Below are 20,578 nucleotides of genomic sequence, written 5' to 3' on the forward strand. Positions count from 1 at the left end.
TGTGTGTGTGTGTGTGTGTGTGTGTGTGTGTGTGTGTGTGTGTGTGTGTGTGTGTGTGTGTGTGAGAGAGAGAGAGAGAGAGAGAGAGAGAGAGAGAGAGAGAGAGAGAGAGAGAGAGAGAGAGAGAGAGAGAGAGAGAGAGAGAGTTGTCTGCGTGTTCCCATTTCAAATACAAAGTCTAATAGCTGGTGACAGCTCTGAGACTCCACAGAGGCAAGCTACATTTCTTTTAATGGCTGCTTGTGTCCTTTATTTCCTTTTCATCATGCAAAACAAGGTTTTAAATCATCCCAGCTCTCAAATAGTCAAAAGTCAATTACTAAAAATATTATAAAAAAAAAAAAAATACCTGTACAATTAAGCTGGCATTAGAGTTGTCATGCCTATAACTATAAATAACAACTTACTAGCCATAGAGCAAGATATTAGCTAATGTATCTGGTAGATGTAATCTGTAAGACCATCTATTCCATCATTTAAAATAAGCAGCAGTTACTCTGGAAGTTACTCTTTTACTAGGCTAACTAAACATCACCTAATGTACATGGTCTAGATAGCAAACAAAACACACTTTAGCTATACAATGCACTGTATGTGTTAAGCCAGGCAGCTTGTAATATTACAATAAAAATGATTTGGTTTGCTTTATTTTGACATGACTGTCTAAACTAAGCTTAAACAATGACATGAATTTCAAATAAAAAAAAAATAAATCCAGTTCTGAAATTGTACTCAATGACAAATGTGAGCTCAATGCTAGCAGGTTATAGTGCTAACATTAACTTAGTAGCCTTCTTTAAAAGGTGACTACCTACAGCACAGTGTTCAGCATACCCTAAATTTAAAATTTACTGTTTTTTCTTTTATCCTGCAGCAGGTGAGCCCTTATCCTGAGCCCAAACACATTCGGCCTCCATCTACAGAGACAATGCAGCCCCGGTCTCCCCATGAGGACTTCCAGCCCGAGCCTCAGTGTGCCAGTATGAGTGGCTCCAGCTCTCCTGCTCGCAAGTCGTCCAGCCAGCGGCGCTCCTGGCAAGACCTGATTGAGACTCCACTCACCAGTTCAGGTCTGCACTTCCTTCAGTCTCTGCCTCTGGAGGATGCTGTATTCTTGGAGCCTAATGGAGCTATGCCTATAGAACTTCGGCGCCAGGCCACACTGCCACCTCAGCGTTGTCCACTACCCGAGCGTCACACCCCACTGACCCCCAGCCCACTACCTTCCACAGCTCGGATAGGAAGAGAAGTAAAACACCGCAGCTTTACGCTGCCACGTGACAGCGGCCTGCATGCCATCCTGGCAGCAACAGCAGGGGCACCTGAACACAGAGATATCCAGCAGCACCAGCTGGGCCAGGCATATACGAGAGATGCAGGTAATATTCAGAAATGTGAAGGAGGGAAGAAACTTGTGACTGTCCTGAATTTAAATGGCTGAACGAAAGACAGTGTAGTTTTTTTTTGGTCAGTCTATTTTTGGTCAGTTCTAGTTTTCTGTATGCCTTTAAAAGGTCATATTTTAAAGAAGTGGGATATTAAAATACAGTATTTAGGTGAAGGGACTTTGGTTTTATATAACAGGAATTGATTGTCTATACAAATACGTGTTCTAAAATGCTTGCCTGCTGTCACAGATTGCACCTTTGCATTGCGGTTCCCATAGTGACAGGTCTATTGTGCTTACGTTTTTGTTTCTGCTCTATCCCTGTCTCCACAGCTTTCACTTAATTGTGCACTCCTATTTTGTGTTTTAGACCTTTGACGGTTTCCCCCATTGTGGCTAGTGTTAAGCCTGAGTATGTGTATTTTGACCACTGCTGCAGACATTGATTCGGATTTTTGGAATCAGCAAAAAAAAAAATAAATCATGCCAATTAACCACCCCGTAAACTTACCCATAATTTGCAAGAACCTTCAGTGCTCAGCAACCACGCACCACCCAACTCTCTGCCAGGCGTCTTATATAGTGTTAGCAATATAATGACACATGTCTGACTCTGATGATGTAACTGAAGAAAAGTGAGAATCTTGTAACAATGCAGCAGTACACAGCTCAGGAACTGAACAAACCTAAGGTGAAATCATACATAAGCTTTTCTGTTTAGTGTGCTTTCACTCAAGTCACAAAATGTTTAAACTAATTAATAGTTAAAAAAGTTACATACACAGATCAGGCATAACATTATGACCACCTTCCTAATATTATGTTGGTCACCCTTTTGCCACCAAAACAGCCCTGACCCGTTGAGGCCTGGACTGCACTAGACCCCTGAAGGTGTGCTGTGGTATCTGGCACCAAGATGATAGCAGCAGATCATTTAAGTCCTGTATGCTGCAAGGTGGGACCTACATGGATGGGACCTACATTGATTGGGTTGAGATCTGGGGAATTTGGAGGCCAGGTCAACACCTCTAACTCATTCGTGTGCACCTCAGAGTATTCCTCTGCCATTCCTGCTTCTAAAACCTCAGCTTTGAGGAGAAAATGTTCACTTGCTGCCTAATATATCCCGCCCACTAATAGGTACCATGAGGAAGACATGGTGTTATTCGCTTCACCTGTTAGTGGTCCTAATGTTGCGCCATACTCTCACCCCACGTCTCTAATCACCTGTTTAACATCAGCTTCATGTTCTTTATGTATGGATGATTGGGATTGGGATTTTTTCATTTGTTTACCTTTTTCTGTCACCGATTATGAGTAAGTTTCAGCCCAGCAGACCTCTTTTTTGTGAATTGATTCATTGAATTTTGTGAAGTGCTGATGAAGTGTATTAGTATCATCCTGATTCAGATTTAACACTTACATAGTGTCCTTAGGCTTGTGCTTGTGGAATGGGAGGCTTTTGATAATGTTAAGACAAATAATCGGGGAGCTTTGCAGTTTATTCATCATTTTAAGCTCATGTACTGCTCATGGGCACGTAAACACATAGCATACAGCTCAGGAGAGAGACAGATTGAAGTAGGGATATATGTGTGGAAACCTCCACCTGCTACACTTGTACAAGTAGCAACTTCTAATGTTGTATTAAGCATCCCTCACGGCAGTTGTACATAATCTAATATTGAATATCAGTATTGTCAGTCTTGGCCTGAAGGATCAGTATCAGATCAGAGTCGGCACAGTCTTATTTAATATGCTCTGTTTAAGGGTCTGCTCTGGACACATGGAGCATTTTTACTTTCCTGGTGAATTTATTTCCTAGTGTGTATATTCCTCTCAAATTCTGATTTAGAGTTTTATGCGACATCTCATGATTTTCCATTATATTCTTTAGGTCTTACATCTCTGCTAGACTCTAACACATTCCTATATAACTTAACCCTATATGCTTATCTTGTCAAACCATGTCCCACCAGCATGCACACGCATGCACACACACACACACACACACACACACACACACACACACACACACACACACACACACACACACACACACACAAAAACAAACAATCAGAGAAGACACTGTGCCCCAGCACACACGAGGACATTTGTTAATATCTCATCATGCCTCCTCCAGGACCTTTATGTCTCTCTCTATCTCCATCCCCATCTCTCTGTCTTTTTCAAACAAGTCAGAAGATTTTTCTGTGTGGCATTATTCATCACCCCATGTCTCTATCAGCTTGCCAGTGTAGATCATATTATACTGCGTGAAGTAAATAATGATTTATGTTAGTATTTTGCATATTCACTGCGGTGTATGATGTAAGGATTACTGCTCAGAGACGTGATACTGCCCCTTAGTGGTAGCTAGGGGTAGCATGATAGTTCTTAGAATATTCCAGCTACCAGAAACCCAATCCAATGTGTTAAAAATAAACAGTAATATAAACATATAGTGTCTATCAATGCAGGCTGGTGAATATGTGTTACACATTTCATTTTGACAAACAACAGTGTTGAATTTTATATATATATGTATGTATGTATGTATATATATATATATATGTATGTATGTATGTATATATATATATGTATGTATATATATATATATATATATATATATATATATACATACATATATATATATATATATATAAAAAAATATATATAAAAACATATATATATATATATATATATATATATACGTATATATGTATATATATGTGTTCACTAATCATTATTAGATAATGGGTCATTAAATAAAACACTTCCACGAATACTAATTTGCTTTTTTGGTAGAACAAAATGGATAATACATTTAATTAAGGATCCTTATGATGCTAGCAGTGCTATTTGTTGCATGTTTTTGGAAGCTGATGCAATTTATCCCTAGCTTGATATAAACTGAATTTCTGAATTTTTTGCCTTATTGCTTGTTGGCTTTGAGAGTTTTAGGTTAATCTATATGCTTGGTTGTTATAAAAAATGATGCTACAATATGTGGTGCTATTCAGTTTAGCTAGTGTTAGGTATATTGTTAGCATGTAATGCTAAGGAAGAGTAGTCAGGGAAATAGTAATTTAGGTAAATATTAAATTAACCTATTAAGAAATTTATTTTTTTGTCATGGATGCTCTGATTCCGTGTAAGGACAGATTTAGTTTCATGAGATAAAATAATTTTTTCACGATCTCCTCTAGTGTTCCAGAGACCAACTGGCTAGATTGTTATTAGTGTATATTACAATTATCTATAAAGTGCCACCTCTTGTTTGACTGACTGCTTTGTGAATGGTGTTTATAGAACATCTGAAGGCCAGCAACAATAATCTTTAGTCTTTTTGTTTTTCCAATATCTGTCCTGCCAAACACATGAACAGCTTATTACCCACATGAACGATCCTAACTTTTGTGACCTGCTTTCCCTTTGCCATGTAAATAAAGGCCCAGTATTGCTCAGCACTAATGGCCCGTTTCTGTTGCTCTGTGCTGCCCTGTGCAGGTATGGAGCGGGAACGCAGGCACCAGACTGATTCGCTGTGTGATCTGTATCGAGCACTAGAGAGGGCCAGTCTATCCCCCGTGAATGAGCAGATGCCCCCCACGCGTCTGGAGTACAAGCGCTCATTTGTCCGCCGTGGTAATGACCCCTTGCTTAATGAAAAACTGCATCGCCTGCGCATTCTTCAGAACACATTTAAGGTATGCAAATATTAGATTTGGGGAAAGAGATTTATGCAGGCTGTATCATGATATCTAGACACATCCCAATAAGCAGTAATACAAGATATTGTACTGTATTACTGTATATTCTAAAGAACTGAAACTACCAGACTGCAGTCCTGACATGAAGGAGACAAAAAGGCTGTCATTTAACACTAGACAGTGATTTATTATTAAATCTATAAACTTCATTTTTACAGACACACAAATCAGGCCTCAATTTCTCAAATACTGGATCATATATGCACATTTACATGAACTATCATAGCCATTACACAAATAAATACATAAATATGATTCTGCTATGGTTTCTGTTTATTTAAAGTGCTTTCCAATAACAAAAGGTCCAGTGTAGGTATGTAGCATTACATTAAACTACAAAATTACCTGTGCTAAAATGTATATGTTAGTTCTGCAGCACATGCGTCACATTATTGGCTCCTTTATCGTAACAAAGTCACTATAGAATCCAATTTTTTGAAATTTTTTGAAAGTTTTTGAAATTTAATTAAATTTTTATAACATATTATTCTGTTTTAAGATTGTGTAACTATGAAAAATTGTTCTCAAACTCCAGTAACACTATAAGGAAAGGTATATTATGTGATGGAGGGAAGCACAGTAAATCCAGACCCAATAGCCACACCTGGACATTTTATAGTATTTAAAAAGTCTTCACTACATTGTCTTTTATTTGTTATTTATTTTGCATAAATAAATGAATGCAACTTATCTTCTCACAGGATGTCCCGCTAAAAGAGGCTGAGACAAAGATCATTCATCGGGATGTGTAAGGAAAACCGGTGGCAATCAGGAGAGTAGCCTAGAAAACGACAGTCTTTACATCTGTACATAAAGATTGTATACTGTAATGTGAGAGGAGTGTTATCTCTGCTCTAGTTCTGTTCTCTTCATCTCTGCTTCTTTGTGGAGGTTGATTTACATGTACACTGCCAGTCAATGGTTTTTGAAGAAAAATATTAAGCTTGATTTCCATCAAAGACTTTAGTAGAGAAAAAGGTTATTAGACAGTTCAGACTTTACAGGGTTCAGAATTCAGTCCTTAGTTCACATTGTCCTGTCAGTTTTCTCTCCCAAAATTATGATGGTAGGTGGATTGGCTACTCTTAATTACTTTGGGGTGTAAATTTGAAGGTAAATGTGTGTGTTCTGCCCTGTGTTGGCCTGGCATCCCTGGATAATGTTCAGCATAAAGAGATTACTATGAATGAATGAATGAATGAATGAATGAATGAATGAATGAATGAATGAATATCAACTGAAATATAAATGTACATGTTGTGTGCATATGAGTGCTTATTTCCAATAAGACAAAAAGCCACAAACTGTTCTCAGTTCACTTCTACCTACTCCCTTGTATATTTATGTTTAAAGTCTTGTGCCTGTCTCAGGAAATCATGGCATACATACAAGGATGGGATGCCAGTCCATCATGGGGCAGCAGGCAAACACATCCATAGAAACATGAATAAGATGCACACACACATTAACCCAAGCTTGAGATCAGAACAGGGATAATGGAGCTGTGAGATAGCAATGCATCCGGCAATGCCACCAAAAATGATTGCTCAGAAACTTTTGACTGGCATCGTATTTATTAGATCTTTATTCGATCTTTATTACTGTCCTCTGAGCTCATTTTACTTGCCATATTTTTGCCATGTCTTCCTTATTTCTCCTGATTTGTTTCCATATTTGCACACTGTTAATATGTGCATATGAAGGCATTATTTTGTATATCGGTATATTGCTAAATTATGGTCTGTTGAAACCTTTGAAGTTTATGTATTGTTTAGCAAATACTGGCCTTTGAGAAACCAAATGACTGCACTTCCTTTGAGTGTTGGTCCTCTACACTGACTGAACATGAAACACAGAACTGCTGGTATAGATGTTCCTCAACTACTGATTGTGTTATTTTACTTTGCATGGCAACAGTAAAAGTTATGATTTTTGTGTGTGTGATTGGCTTTAAGTTCTTAATTGGAAATCGCAGATTCTTTAACTTTTATAGCTGTACAACAGTGTTTGTCAATAGGTATAACATATGGAATGACTATGTGTATTTATTGTTGTAAAACAAAGAGAGAAAGATGGTTGTATATCAAACATGTCATCCTTGTCTATGCTTCCATCTGGCTGTCTTCTGTGTGGCTTATGACCTTTGACCCTGGAATCAACTCATAGTACAGTGCAAAACATTCAAGAATATAGTGTTAAATACACAATAATGCTAAACTAAAATGGTTAACCAGTGAAACGCTGTCTATTTTTGTAAGCATGATATTTATCCACTGGTTTGTATGTGGTTTTATATTTTGAGCTGTGTTTTAATTGAAGATAAATGATGGTGTTGATTCCTTTGACAGGATGAAACCTATAAGCAATTATCCTGTTGTACTGTATCTCTGAGATGAAAATAATTTTAACAATAAACAATTTGATGTTTTGTTAAATGTTTCATATACATCAGCACTGTAAAATTCTTGAGATGTTGTCCTTTATACATAAAAGTGAGGGAATTACTGCTTATGGATGCAACAAGTGATAAGAAGAACAGTTGTTAGATGTCAAGATGCACAATGACTGAAATAGAAATAGGATTAATAAGACTCATGGGGAATATGCTGATATATGAGAATGTATAAGGTGTTTTGGAAAAACACCTACAGTCTAAAGAATCCGTTTATGACCTCAGGCAAGGGCAGGTTTGTTTGTGTGTAGCTGCTATACTCCTCTATGTTGGAGATGTTTCAAAAGATAAGTTTATAATTTAAAGAACGGGATAGGTGGTGATATTTAAGCATTTTCTTGATAAATTTTAGCACGGCTTTTCATCGGCACATCAGGACATATATATATATATCATCAACCAACCAATCGATATTGAAGATTGTATCGATGTGCTATCATACTGTGCATCATACCATGTATTATACTGTGTTAGTTCCAAGGCCACCACAAGGTATATGCAAAAAAAAGCATATAATAATACAAACTGTGTATATTTCTTGTCATATCACTCATCTCCAGTGTCAGGGAGATGGCGTCAAGGCCACTTATGCATCAGACGATAGTGCTACATAATATTTTACATTCATATGTAATGACCTTTTGTTGATGACTAGGACCGTGCACAATGTCACAATGCATTTGAGCCTGTTCACATCTGTACTTAGCTCTGTCTGCTTGTGATCAGATTACCCAGGGTGCATGTTGATACCAGGGCCTTAGTTAGTGATTGTGCCTATACATAGCACCATATAACGGACTGGCATCCCATCCGTGGTGTATTCCCATCTCTTCCCATTATTCCCTGTATAGGATCCGGATTCACTGCTCATCATGACCTTGATTTTGTGTACAGCTCCTAGTGGGAGGTTACAGGACACATACAGTCACTATAAAACAGTATGATCAAACCTGGCGCTGTAAGACAGCAGTAATTGTATATGACACCACTACACTCCTCCTCCCCACCTCCTGTCCAGCAGTGTGTAGACAGAGCTGCCCTCCGCCTACTTCTATAGCACCGGTGCGAAGATCACAACAGCTCCACTTTTCACCTCCTGCGCGCGTTTAAATCCCGCTACACACTCATCCCTTTTTCACACCGGCCGCCTTCTCCAGGCATGGCAGACGGCCCTGTCCCATCATGGCAGTGCGACATTACACCCTCGACTTCAAGCTCTCTGCACCAGGTAAGCGGCGTATAGAGGTGAATGAATGAGGAGGCGGCGGCGGCGGCTCGGGTCTTCGCAGCACAAACACGGGCCTCTTCTCTCCTCGCGGTACCGGTTTATTTTAGAATTAATGCCTAACACCAGAAACGTCTTTGTGTAGGTGTTATACGCACTAGCGGCGAAATGTACCCACAAAATGTCTGAATAGACATTTGTTAAATAAAATACTTTAACGTAGGGGATTTTTTGACCTTAAGAATGTAGCATGTGTGCTAAAGCTAACTCTCTTCTCAACATGCGCTTAGTGAATTGCAACTCAACGTACGCGCGCGCGCGCACACACACACACACACACACACACACACACACACACACACACACACACACACACACAAAGCAGTCGAATAGCTCATTAATACGTGTGAATTCAGGGTTCTTTGTCAATTTGTTATTAGCTGCAACGCTGTCGATTTGAGACCCCAGACTGTACAGTAGCTAGCGGCTACTAGCAGCAGTGTATTTTTAGGTATAATTGCTATATTAAGCAGCTGTACGTGATATGTTTACATATCAGAGAACGCGCATAAAGCCACTGTACTTTAAAATCTCCGGGATTGTTCCAGTCAGTCAAGTGCATCACTGTTAATCTGTTTTAATCTCCGTTTCTTTGTGCTACCAGGAACCTGGCACGTAAACATGCCACAACTTCTAAATCATTCATTACCCATCTGCTGCAGCTGTAAAAGCGTTCGTCATACTAATAAAACACAATGCGACGACTACATTGCTTATTGTTTACATTTACAGCATTTAGCAGACACCCTTATCCACTTTCTTTCAGTTTATACAACTGAGCAATTGAGGCTTAAGGGCCTTGCATAGGGGCCCAGCATGGCAGCTTAGTGGACCTGGGATTCGAACTCATGACCTTCCGATCAGTAGTGGCAGCTTGGTGGACCTGGGATTTGAACTCATGACCCTCCGATCATTAGTGGCAGCTTGGTGGACATGGGATTTGAACTAAGTGGCAGTTTAGTGGACCTGGGATTTAAATATCATACTGTGCATCATACCGTGTATTACATTGTGTTAGTTCCAAGGCCACCACAAGGTACATGCAAAAAAAAAAGCATATAATGATACAAACTGTATATTTCTTGTCATATCACTCATCTCCAATGTCAGGGAGATGTCGTCAAGGCCACTTTGTGGTGCTACATAATATTTTACATTCATATGTAATGACCTTTTGTTGATGACTTGGAAGGTGCACAATGTCATAATGCATTTGAGCCTGTTCACATCTGTACTTTGCTCTGTCTGCTTGTGATCCGATTACCCAGGGTGCATGTTGATACCAGGGCCTTAGTTAGTGATTGTGTCAATACATAGCACCATATAACGGACTGGCATTCCATCCGTGGTGTATTCCCATCTCTTCCCAGTATTCCCTGTGTAGGATCCAGATTCACTGCTCATCATGATCTTGATTTTGTGTACAGCTCCTAGTGAGAGGTTACAGGACACATACAGTCACTATAAAACACTCCCTGATTGGAACTACTGTAAGTGGCAGTTTAGTGGACCTGGGATTCAAACTCATGACCTTCCTATCAGTAATCCAACACCTTAACCACTAGGCTACCACATTCCCAGTGTTCTGTGTGTTAACCTTTTTTTAATGATTTCCTTAGATAGCTAAGTGGGCTTCTTGAGCAATAATGTATCGAAGTGACCAGTGTTGTCAACTCTTTTCAAAGCTCAGTATATTCTCTAAACACCCGATGACTTCAGACGGTAATTTGCATATTTTCTGAATGCTCAGGATCGTTTGCATTGTAAAATGAGTTGCACAAGGAAGGAAGCATTTATAAATATTTTTTTACTTGTAAATTTTGTCACAAATAATGTTTAAAATGAAGAACAAAGATTTTCAATACCTACCTATTTTCAATAGGTAGAGAAAGGCTACTGAGGCAGTGTATTATTTTTCTTAAATATAACTCACAGAATTTATGTTTTGAAACATATGTATGAAACAATATGAAAATGTATGAAACAATATGAAATTTGCCTCAGATAGAGTGCATTGCATAAACAACAATATGTAAACATTTAATTAAACATTGTCGTATGTTTTACTTTGCTTTTATATGGAATAAAAACACTGTCAATAATAATCGTACGTAATTCAAAGCATTGTGTGTAAATTTTAATTTAGTTGTGCGTAATTTAAAACTATTGTACGTAATTATGTTTTTTGTGGAGTTGGATCCCAAAATCTACGGCCACAACAGTTTACAGATACGAGATTTTGTGTGTTTGTTCAAATACAACTCCAAAATGTACGACTATGACAGTTTACAGACACAATGCTTGTTTTCACAACACCTCTTTTTTACACACGAAAACGGTCTGCGAAACAACTGTCAAAAATACGCCATCACGTTCACAGGCATTACTATCCGAGGGAAGATGAATCGATTCCATGAAGCACGCATGTGCCCCGCCCTCTTCTAATCCACTCATAGAAACCACTGGCGCCGAAATGGTGGGTTAGTTTTCACTAATAACAGAGAGAAATTTGTGCTAACACTTTAAAATAATGTTTTTTATTTTATTTCTTGACTTTTACAAGGCATTTGATACTGTTGAACATACTTTTTTATTTGAAATCTTAGAGTTTTTAGGTTTTGGGAGTAATTTTTGTAAAATAATTAAGATGTTTTATACTGACATATAGTTCTGTATCCCTGAATCCTAGTATAACTCCTAGGTTTGAAGTGCTCCGTGGTATTAGGCAGGGATGCCTGATTTCTCCCAAACTGTTTATTCTAGCCACTCAATCACTTATATTACTCATTAATCATAACGCCGATTTGCATGGGATCTAAAGGAATTTAAAATTAGTCAATTTGCAGACGACACAGCAATCCTTTTAAAGAATAAATTCATGGTTGATGTTGCCCTAAATTCAGTCTCGATTTTCCCTAAAGCTTCAGGATTTACCCTTAATATTAAAAAAATGTGAGCTACTTCCCATTCACTCATCAACGGACTCTATCATCTCTTCAATTTAGGTTAAAGACGAAGTGAAATATTTAGGAATAGTTTTATCTAAAAATGCTATTAGAAGAGAAGACGTTAACTTTTCTAACCAGTTAATAGATATAAGGAAATCTTTGAGCTATTTCCAAAATAATCTATCCATGCCACTCCCTGTATGTTTCTACAGTTAATGTTAAGAAATCTAATTCGATCGTTTTCCAATTTCTGTGGAAAAACAAAACTCATTATATTAAGAAATCACAGCTGGTTAAAGACTATGATATGGGTGGTATTAAAGGACATTCAAGATTAATTGGTTGAAAACATATCGGTGGCTTAGTGGTTAGCACGTTCGCCTCACAGCTCCAGGGTCGGGGTTCGATTCCTTATGCTATTACTTATACTGCTTAGTTCATCTTGCTTCCATATTAGTTAGTAGTATTAAGCTCAGTGTTAATGCAGTACTACCTATTACTTCCTGCATAGTCACTCGTTACCAACAGACCATTATTTTAAAGTGTTAGCACAAAATTCTCTCTGTTATTAGTGATAACTAACCCGCCATTTCGGCGCCAGTGGTTTCTATGAGTGGTTTAGAAGAGGGCGGGGGGCATGCGCGCTTCGTGGAATCGATTCATCTTTCCTCGGATAGTAATGCCTGTGAACGTGATGACGTATTTTTGACAGTTGTTTCGCAGACCGTTTTCGTGTTTAAAAAAGAGGTGTTGTGAAAACAAGCGTTGTGTAAACTGTCATAGTCGTACATTTTGGAGTCGTATTTGAACAAACACACAAAATCTCGTATCTGTAAACTGTTGTGGCCGTAGATTTTGGGATCCAACTTCACAAAAAACATAATTACGTACAATAGTTTTAAATTACGTACAACTAAATTAAAATTTACACACAATGCTTTGAATTTTTTATAAAGCAGTAATAAAAGAAGCATTTTCCTTTAAATGTTTCTAAACTGAAGTGAAGACATCTGTTATCACATTTTATATTATAAAAAAGAATATCTATGAGAATGAGTGTCTCGATTCCCTGGCACAACACCGGAAATTACATAAACATGATGATGTAAATAGATAATGTTGAGAACCGTACCAAGAAGCACACAACTATAGCAACTGAATGCAGTTTTTTTCATTTATTCCTCCCAAATGTGTATTTAGGACATTTCATTAATTATACAGAAGACCCACTTTTTAGCAAATTGACAAAAGGTAGTACATTTTTCAGCATCAGAGTGACATCCTAGATCATCTTATTATGATGAACCTATAGTATAATAATGCCTGAAAATGTACACCAGAATTTGACATTTCAACCAAATAAAAACAACTTTAGTATAATAACCTTTTGTATTTTAACCTCCTTACTTAATCACTTAAGGAATGTAATGTGATATGTCATGTCATGCAGCTCTGGTTTCACAAGATGAGATTGTCTGCCACAACAGTAAATCTTGATTTTAGTATGGTGGTATATAATGTGTCTGAGTTGTTTGTGCTGTATAAGCTCAATCAATAGATTTATTCCCAGGGTCAGTGAGACAGAAGCACTAATTCTCTTCCCTGAGGTAGAGGTCATACAAGTAAGTAGTAAGGCTGATTACTACTTTGTCAGCATATTCTCCATCTGCTTTCCTTCTCTTGTTCCAGCTGACCATTCTGCGACTGTTCGTGGCCTGCAGTCTATATTTCAAGAGCAGGAAATGACAGAAACTGTTCATGACACAGAGGGACATGGATACTTGGCCACATTTATTGGCAAGAATGGCAGGTAAGCACCATCACTCCCCACCATGGTAAATTATTTTAGTGCAAATCGGACTGAATCTAAAGATATTGGTTTGCTATGGGACTTCCAGTTAAGTGAATGCATGACATTGATGCCTGTATTTCCACCAGTTTAAAGCATCAACCTAGAATGGCAACCTCTGTATCTGCTGGTAGACTGAAAGGACTGGTGCAAAACAATCATTGTGCATTAGCATGTAACGTCAGGTATCAGTTTTGACTTAGATTCTATAAGCAGTGCAATAAAATGGTTGACTAGTTTCCCCCAGTGTAAATGTACAAATTTTTAGGTTTAAGTAGATTTTTAAAATATCAGTGAATCTGGATTTAATGGCCAAACTGAACATTAAATTGAAATAAAATGAAATTGCTGAGTGGTTAAAACTTCCATTTTCCTTTTCTAGTGATGGGTTATGAGTCATGAGGATAAAATGCCTTCAGCAATTTCATTCCATAGAGGATTTGCATTTTTTTCTGTAGCTGGAACATTTACCTGCAACTACAAATGCTCCCTGGACCCTTCTCTGAAAATGCCATGAGTGCTTTTATGTACAGACCTTTATTGGGATAACTGATGATTGGGTAGTTAAATGCATCCTCTGGCCAACAATGTGCCATGTTTAGATGGGAACAGGGCCACTTTAGGGCCTTTGTGTATTTGGCTTAAGGGCTTTGGCACACACTTCCTTTTACGTGTGTCGTAGTAAACACAGCTGACAGGCCTTTGTGTTGACTTTATCTGGTATGAAGCAGGCCTTGGACAAGGTACATTTTATTTGGGACAAACACATTTTTGGAGGGACTTGAATTCTTGATAAAGGAGCTTAAGCTTCTATTATAATTCCAAATATTATTTGGGGGAAAAACATCTGTTTCCAGTGGCCATCATGTGGTGTTTCTCATGGCTTGATCAGCTAGTAGTTGATGAGTGTGTTCCCAAAATAAATTGGTGATAAGTAAAAGGCAATACAGTATAATAAACAAATTAAAATATATACTGCTTAATTTTTTTTATGTATTTATGGAATTTGACTATATTTGTCAAGCAAAACAATATACTAAACGTTTCTCTTGCTGTCATGCCCCATGTTTTTAATGTATGCGATAGATGTGTGTTTAGAAATTATAACCACATAAAGCTGCCCCAAGCTAGAAGTCAGTGCATTGACTGGATATGTTGGATGGTAGATTTAAAAAAAAATACATTGTGGAGGTTACATTTTTGCAGACCCGTGTAGGTCGATCTTGGGATTTATAACATAACATCGCATGATCAGAAGGTTCAAGTCGGTTAGTTTAACAGTAACACATTAAGTTTAAAGGTTTATAAATAGATCACTTGCATAATCCATTTCATGTTCCCTGTGGTGGAGTGACAAAGTGCAAGGAAGGTACATTTCTAATTAATCCTTGTTTAACACCTTCATGTATCCACCTTATTGATACACAATCTGTTATTCCACTTGCATTCTTCGTTTCAGTCATTGTTCAGCAGAAAAAGAAATCTTGCTCTTTGCAGAATCCGAAGCTCTCTTTTTTTCTGACATTGTTTTGGTTACTCAGAATTTATTGATATATAATCTACATGAATATAATTTCTGTGATGCCAATAAAGTTTAATTCACTATTTTGTCCATGAACAGATTTGCTATCCTGAGACTGCTCTCTCAAGGTCTGGTGACTTTTGACCTGCAGTGTTGTGAAGGAGACGATTTAGCACAAGTGGACAGTGTGAGTAATCATGGCTTATGTTGCCATACCAGAAACTGCGGTCTCCAGGTTGTGATGCTTAAGTTACTGTGATACTAAAGCTTCAAGGGAATGGCAGATTTCAGAGTCAAACATGCAAAATATGTTCATAGCACACCTATACAAATACGCTAATACGGAAGCTTTAAGGCGCATGAGACTTTGTTGCAAAGGCAACCATGACCATTCACACAAAATAGCCTCTTTTCTTGTTTACAGTCTTAGAACATGTTCTCACCCACACCTCATTTTGTCAAATGCTCTTTTAGTATCTAATAAATATAAGCTTTGCTTGTTTATTGATTCATTTCTTTAATTCAAATTAACTCTGATATTTTCTACAGCTACTGAATGCACTAGAGACGAAGCTGAACATCCTGCTACATGGAACTATCCAGAGGGTGAAGAGGTGAGAATTTCAGACTTTTTATTTTGTTCACAGTTCTAAATATACATCCCAAAATTGTGTGTGTGTGTGTGTGTGTGTGTGTGTGTGTGTGTGTGTGTGTGTGTGTGTGTGTGTGTGTGTGTGTGTGTGTGCTGTACACGTGCTGATGTACATCCATAAAACATACACATACTTTGGACATGAATTAACAGAGTCCATGTTTTAACTGTAGGATAACACCTTGCTTTTTGCATCTCTACTATTTATGTCCTGTTTACAACTTAATATAGAAATTATATACCTATATATATCCATCCTATAATAGAAATAAAATGTGTGTGCAGAATTTTATCTGCGTGTGTGTTTATAGCCTCCAGAGGGAAATATCTATGAAATATACACATGATGATGAAGGGAAGGAGCAAGTAAATGGCACCTCCACTTACATCCAGGCTGGATCTGATTGATAGCTGCAACTCTACCCTTTATCATGAAGCTGGAAGCTATTAGACAAATTGCACTGCACTAAGGTTTTTAATATTAAAAACAATGGTCTTCATATATGGCAGCGTAGGACATACTGATCATCTTGATACAGTCCATGTTTTAAGTGTAGGATGGTTTTCTGTATTCTGCGTCTACCATTTGTGTTTCTTCTCTGCGGCGTGATTGCTGAGTGCGTTTGTAGAAATTTGTATGTGTGTATTGTTTTAATGTCAGGCTCCCTGCGCTGCAGCGAGGGGGAGAGGTGGACAGGTACTGGCCTACAGCTGACGGCAGGCTCATAGAATATGACATCGATGAAGTTGTGTTTGATAAAGACTCTGTGTACCAAAACATCAAAATCCTGCACTCGCATCAGTTCGGCAATATCCTCATCCTCAACGGGGACGTTAGTACGTTGCACACACCACACTGTTTTTACAGCTTTTGTTAGGACTTTTTGACCAAACATGAACATGTGTTGATGATGTGTGTATCAATTCTTTGTAGATTTAGCAGAAAGCGATTTGCCCTACACACAGGCCATTATGGGCAATGGCAGAGAGCATTACGCTGGGAAAGAGATCCTGATCCTGGGTGGAGGAGATGGAGGCATCCTTTTTGAAGCCGTCAAGCTCAAACCAAAGATGATCACCATGGTGGAAATATCCTTTAAACTTTTATTTATTTGAGGCCTATTTTATTCTCTTGACTCCAGTGTAGAGGATGTCATTGGACAAGAAAATTGTTTATCTAGCCTTGTTTTCTAAACTGTTTTAACTGTTTCTATAAGGTTATGCGAGTATAAAAGGACACCTGCTTATAGGATTTTTTTTTTACTATATTTAAATAATAATGATTATATTAACTATCAAACTGATGTGTGTATAACAATACTTTCTTAAAATTCACTTTGTCTAAGATCTAAATGAAAATATTGAATTGTATTATAAAAACAGGTAATTTGGGGAAATTAAAATAATTTACAATAATAATTACAATAATTACTAAGTCCCACACATGCGGCAACATGACGGCGGTTTATGAAATATGGTTTGTCCTGATCTCAACCCTACTGAACACAATGAAGACAAACTGGACCACCGGCTCTACCTCAGGCCTCTTTAACTGACATCAGTGTCTGACCTTGCTAATGCTCTTTTAGCATAATGATCACAAAACCCCACAGCCACACTCCAAAATCAAGTTAAAAGCCTTCCCTAAGGTTACCCAGGGATGTTCAAGAAACACATATAGGTTTGAGGATGAGGTGTCTGTCCACATCCTTTAATACAGGGCTAAAGTTATGATCACTGAAATCCTTTATTTTATTTTTCTTTATTATTCCATAGTGAAATGCAGTTAAGATTTGTAGTGCTTTATTTCCTTAATGCCACCTGCACATAGACCAGATGGTGATCGACGCATGCAGGACACACATGAGGAAGACTTGTGGGAATGTTCTGGATAACTTGAAAGGGGATTGTTATGAAGTAAGGACAAAAGAGATGTTTGTAGTATAATAAGTTCAAAAAGACGTCTTAATATCTTAGGAACGTATGATGTTTGTTTAAGGAAAATTAATAAAACATTCAGATTCTTTAGCCGTTCATCTCTATATATCTATCCATCCATCCATCCATCCATCCATCTATCTATGCACCATGATTCACGGATGTACCTCCATTCTTTTTCCCTACCACAGGTTTTGGTAGAGGACTGTGTTCCAATACTTAAAAAGTTTGTAGAAGAGGGAAGGACATTTGATTATGTCATCAATGATCTAACCGCAATCCCCATTTCTACAGCACCTGAGGAGGGTTTGTGTTCATATTTATGCCTTTGTATAAACCTTGTTCAAAATCAAAGCTGAAGGTTTCTCAAAACTTTCTAAATTGTAACAACACAGTAATTGTGCAGCCGGTTAACAGTTAAAAATCTGCATCTTTGCAGAGTCAACGTGGGAATTCCTGAGGCTCATTCTGGATCTATCAATCAAAGTTCTACGACCTACTGGCAAGTACTTTTCCCAGGTGAGTGTGTGTGTCAGCAGTTGGAGTTAATGACATTTATTTGTAGGGGTTATACTAGGGAAGGGGATCTCTTGGTATCTTAAGGTTCAGTGGATTATGATTATTTTCTGCTTGAAAATGGCAATAATAAATCTCTATGCTCTTCTTACAGGGTAACTGCGTGAATCTCACTGAGGCACTTAGTGAGTATGAGGGGTTGCTGAGAAAGCTTTCATGCAAGGTAGATTTCTCCAAAGAGGTGGTGTGTGTTCCTTCCTACCTAGAGTTGTATCCTTCACCATTAACTTTTGAACTCCCCAAACACACAGGGTCTGGTATTTGACATGGTACAGACTAGGTGTCTAAGTGACATGGTGACTGTCTCTCTGTGTGGCATGAGTACATCAAATGTAAAATAGTTCAACTCTAAATGTTTTCGGGACATTTTAAATCAAATCATTTTGATATGTAGCATTTAGAAGATTAGACTAGGGATGTTTGAAATAATTAACAGCTGGAAAAGAGTAAATCATATCCTACAGATCAGGCTGCATCTGCACAACCCTGTAGTATGTGATTGTGTAGATTATTGTGTCCTTCACCTTTATTAGAAATAATCCTTAATAATGATGCCCCAGATGGATGTTCTACACCGTTTGGAAGAAGTAACACTTGGTCACTGCTTGCTGACGCTTCACCCTTCGATGCACTGAGGGGAAACATGCACACATTTCTCCATGCACTGTTTTACTCTCCCTCTGCACCCTCCTTTTTTTAGATGCCATTTTTTATTTTTATTTTTGAAATCACACAATGATTGTATGTTTGTTTTAAGTTTGTTAGAAGATGTACTGTGCGGTTGCTCTATATTGACCCGTTAGTGAACACTGTGGCCCTGTGTGTTTTTGTGTGTACGCGAAAGGACACGACGCTGCAGATTACACTGAAACCTGAAGGGTAATTAAGCAAGTTTTCCACCTGAGTGCAGTGAACCATCAGACAACCGACTTTTTGCATTCTGATTTTATGATAAATTATGCTTTTTACTGTAGCTTCACTGATCTTGTTGTGTGTGTTTACTTTTTTCCTTCCTTTTGTTACTGAGCTTTGAGTGTGATTTGACCCACTGGAAATTTAATAGCAGTGTTGATGCTGAGGGTGCTCCAGTAGGATCCTTTCTGTTTAATCACTTGTTAAAAGGGAAAAGGGTTCTGCAGTGGCAGAGTTTATTTAAAATTTAATAAGCTGAACTGTGAATTTTTTTTTTAAAAATTATTTGTACATTCAAGTTTGTTTTCTGTGCATTTGCCACATGTGCTTGAAGGAAAGAGGCTTTCACTGAATGTAGTTCCCACATATTTGCATTTAAAATCCATATTAAGGTGTTTCATTTACCTTATTTATTTGATTTTGATTTATTTCAGCGAATACACCGTAATTTTGCTCTGAAAACAAACAAACAAAAAAACAACAATGAGGTAACCAGAGTGATACACAGCTATTAAAGAAACTTGGAGAGAACTTTTACTGGCTGCAGACATGTCTATCAAATTTATTTTTTACTGACATATACAATAACTGAATATGGTTGATAAACAGAGGGGGATTCGAATTGAAGATTCAGTTCAGCCTATTTATGATGATGAAATGCTTTTGGAAGAAAAAACATAAGGTACAGAGGTAAATTGAATATTTCATTAAAACTATTCCCATGACCCATCACTAGTTTGCAAATGAGTCATTTTTAAGTTCTTTAATTTTGTCATTTAAATTGCATATAATGCACTTACTGTAAATATTTAATAAATGAGCAGATACTTTATACGTTAATACGTATATCCCAAATACATTGATACACACACAATCTAAAACTATTTCCAGTTGTGATTCATTTGTACATTGGTCTGGACTACAATCTCTGTGTCAACATGTGACGATTCTTTTAACAAGACAAATATTTATATTGGGAAAAAGCCTACATTTAACATAACAGATGACATTATGGATAATAAATAAAAGACTGAATTAAACAATGTTTTGTGTTAGGCAAACATAAGTAGACAATATGTATTTTCAGTTCATTATATTTGTATTATGGCTTGATTCAGTGAGTCAGATCAATCGGTTCATCTCACCGAGCCGGATCTTTCGACTCCTAAACACTTGTATATAATTTTAAGGCACACAACTTTTTGGACTTCTTGTTACCTATCCATCGCTTATATTGTTCAACGAATTACGTGATTCAATACTTTTTCGCATTATATATATTGT

The 20,578-nt window shown here is 37.6% G+C and overlaps 2 protein-coding genes across 5 annotated transcripts in view; both read left to right on the forward strand.

The window, feature by feature from the left end:
* The window catches only part of cnksr2b (connector enhancer of kinase suppressor of Ras 2b), a 38,486-nt gene extending 30,891 nt beyond the window's left edge, over positions 1 to 7,595 (forward strand). For all 4 annotated transcript variants that reach the window (XM_027157263.2, XM_027157276.2, XM_027157271.2 and 1 more), the window contains 3 exons: positions 875 to 1,379; positions 4,898 to 5,097; positions 5,862 to 7,595. In XM_027157263.2, coding sequence (XP_027013064.1) covers positions 875 to 1,379; positions 4,898 to 5,097; positions 5,862 to 5,912 — 756 coding nt within the window. In that variant the 3' untranslated portion in view covers positions 5,913 to 7,595. The remainder of the gene's footprint in view (positions 1 to 874; positions 1,380 to 4,897; positions 5,098 to 5,861) is intronic.
* A 1,050-nt stretch (positions 7,596 to 8,645) lies between these two features.
* On the forward strand, positions 8,646 to 20,026 carry sms (spermine synthase). The gene is made up of 11 exons (XM_027157603.2): positions 8,646 to 8,840; positions 13,535 to 13,655; positions 15,316 to 15,403; positions 15,766 to 15,830; positions 16,530 to 16,705; positions 16,803 to 16,957; positions 17,696 to 17,785; positions 17,998 to 18,112; positions 18,246 to 18,325; positions 18,477 to 18,592; positions 18,943 to 20,026. Exons 1-11 carry the CDS (start codon positions 8,795 to 8,797, stop codon positions 18,971 to 18,973), a joined length of 1,083 nt encoding a protein of 360 aa, XP_027013404.1. The 5' UTR covers positions 8,646 to 8,794; the 3' UTR covers positions 18,974 to 20,026.
* The last annotated feature ends 552 nt before the right edge of the window (positions 20,027 to 20,578 follow it).

This window comes from Tachysurus fulvidraco, chromosome 21, assembly GCF_022655615.1.
Source record: "Tachysurus fulvidraco isolate hzauxx_2018 chromosome 21, HZAU_PFXX_2.0, whole genome shotgun sequence".
Lineage (NCBI taxonomy): Eukaryota > Metazoa > Chordata > Actinopteri > Siluriformes > Bagridae > Tachysurus > Tachysurus fulvidraco.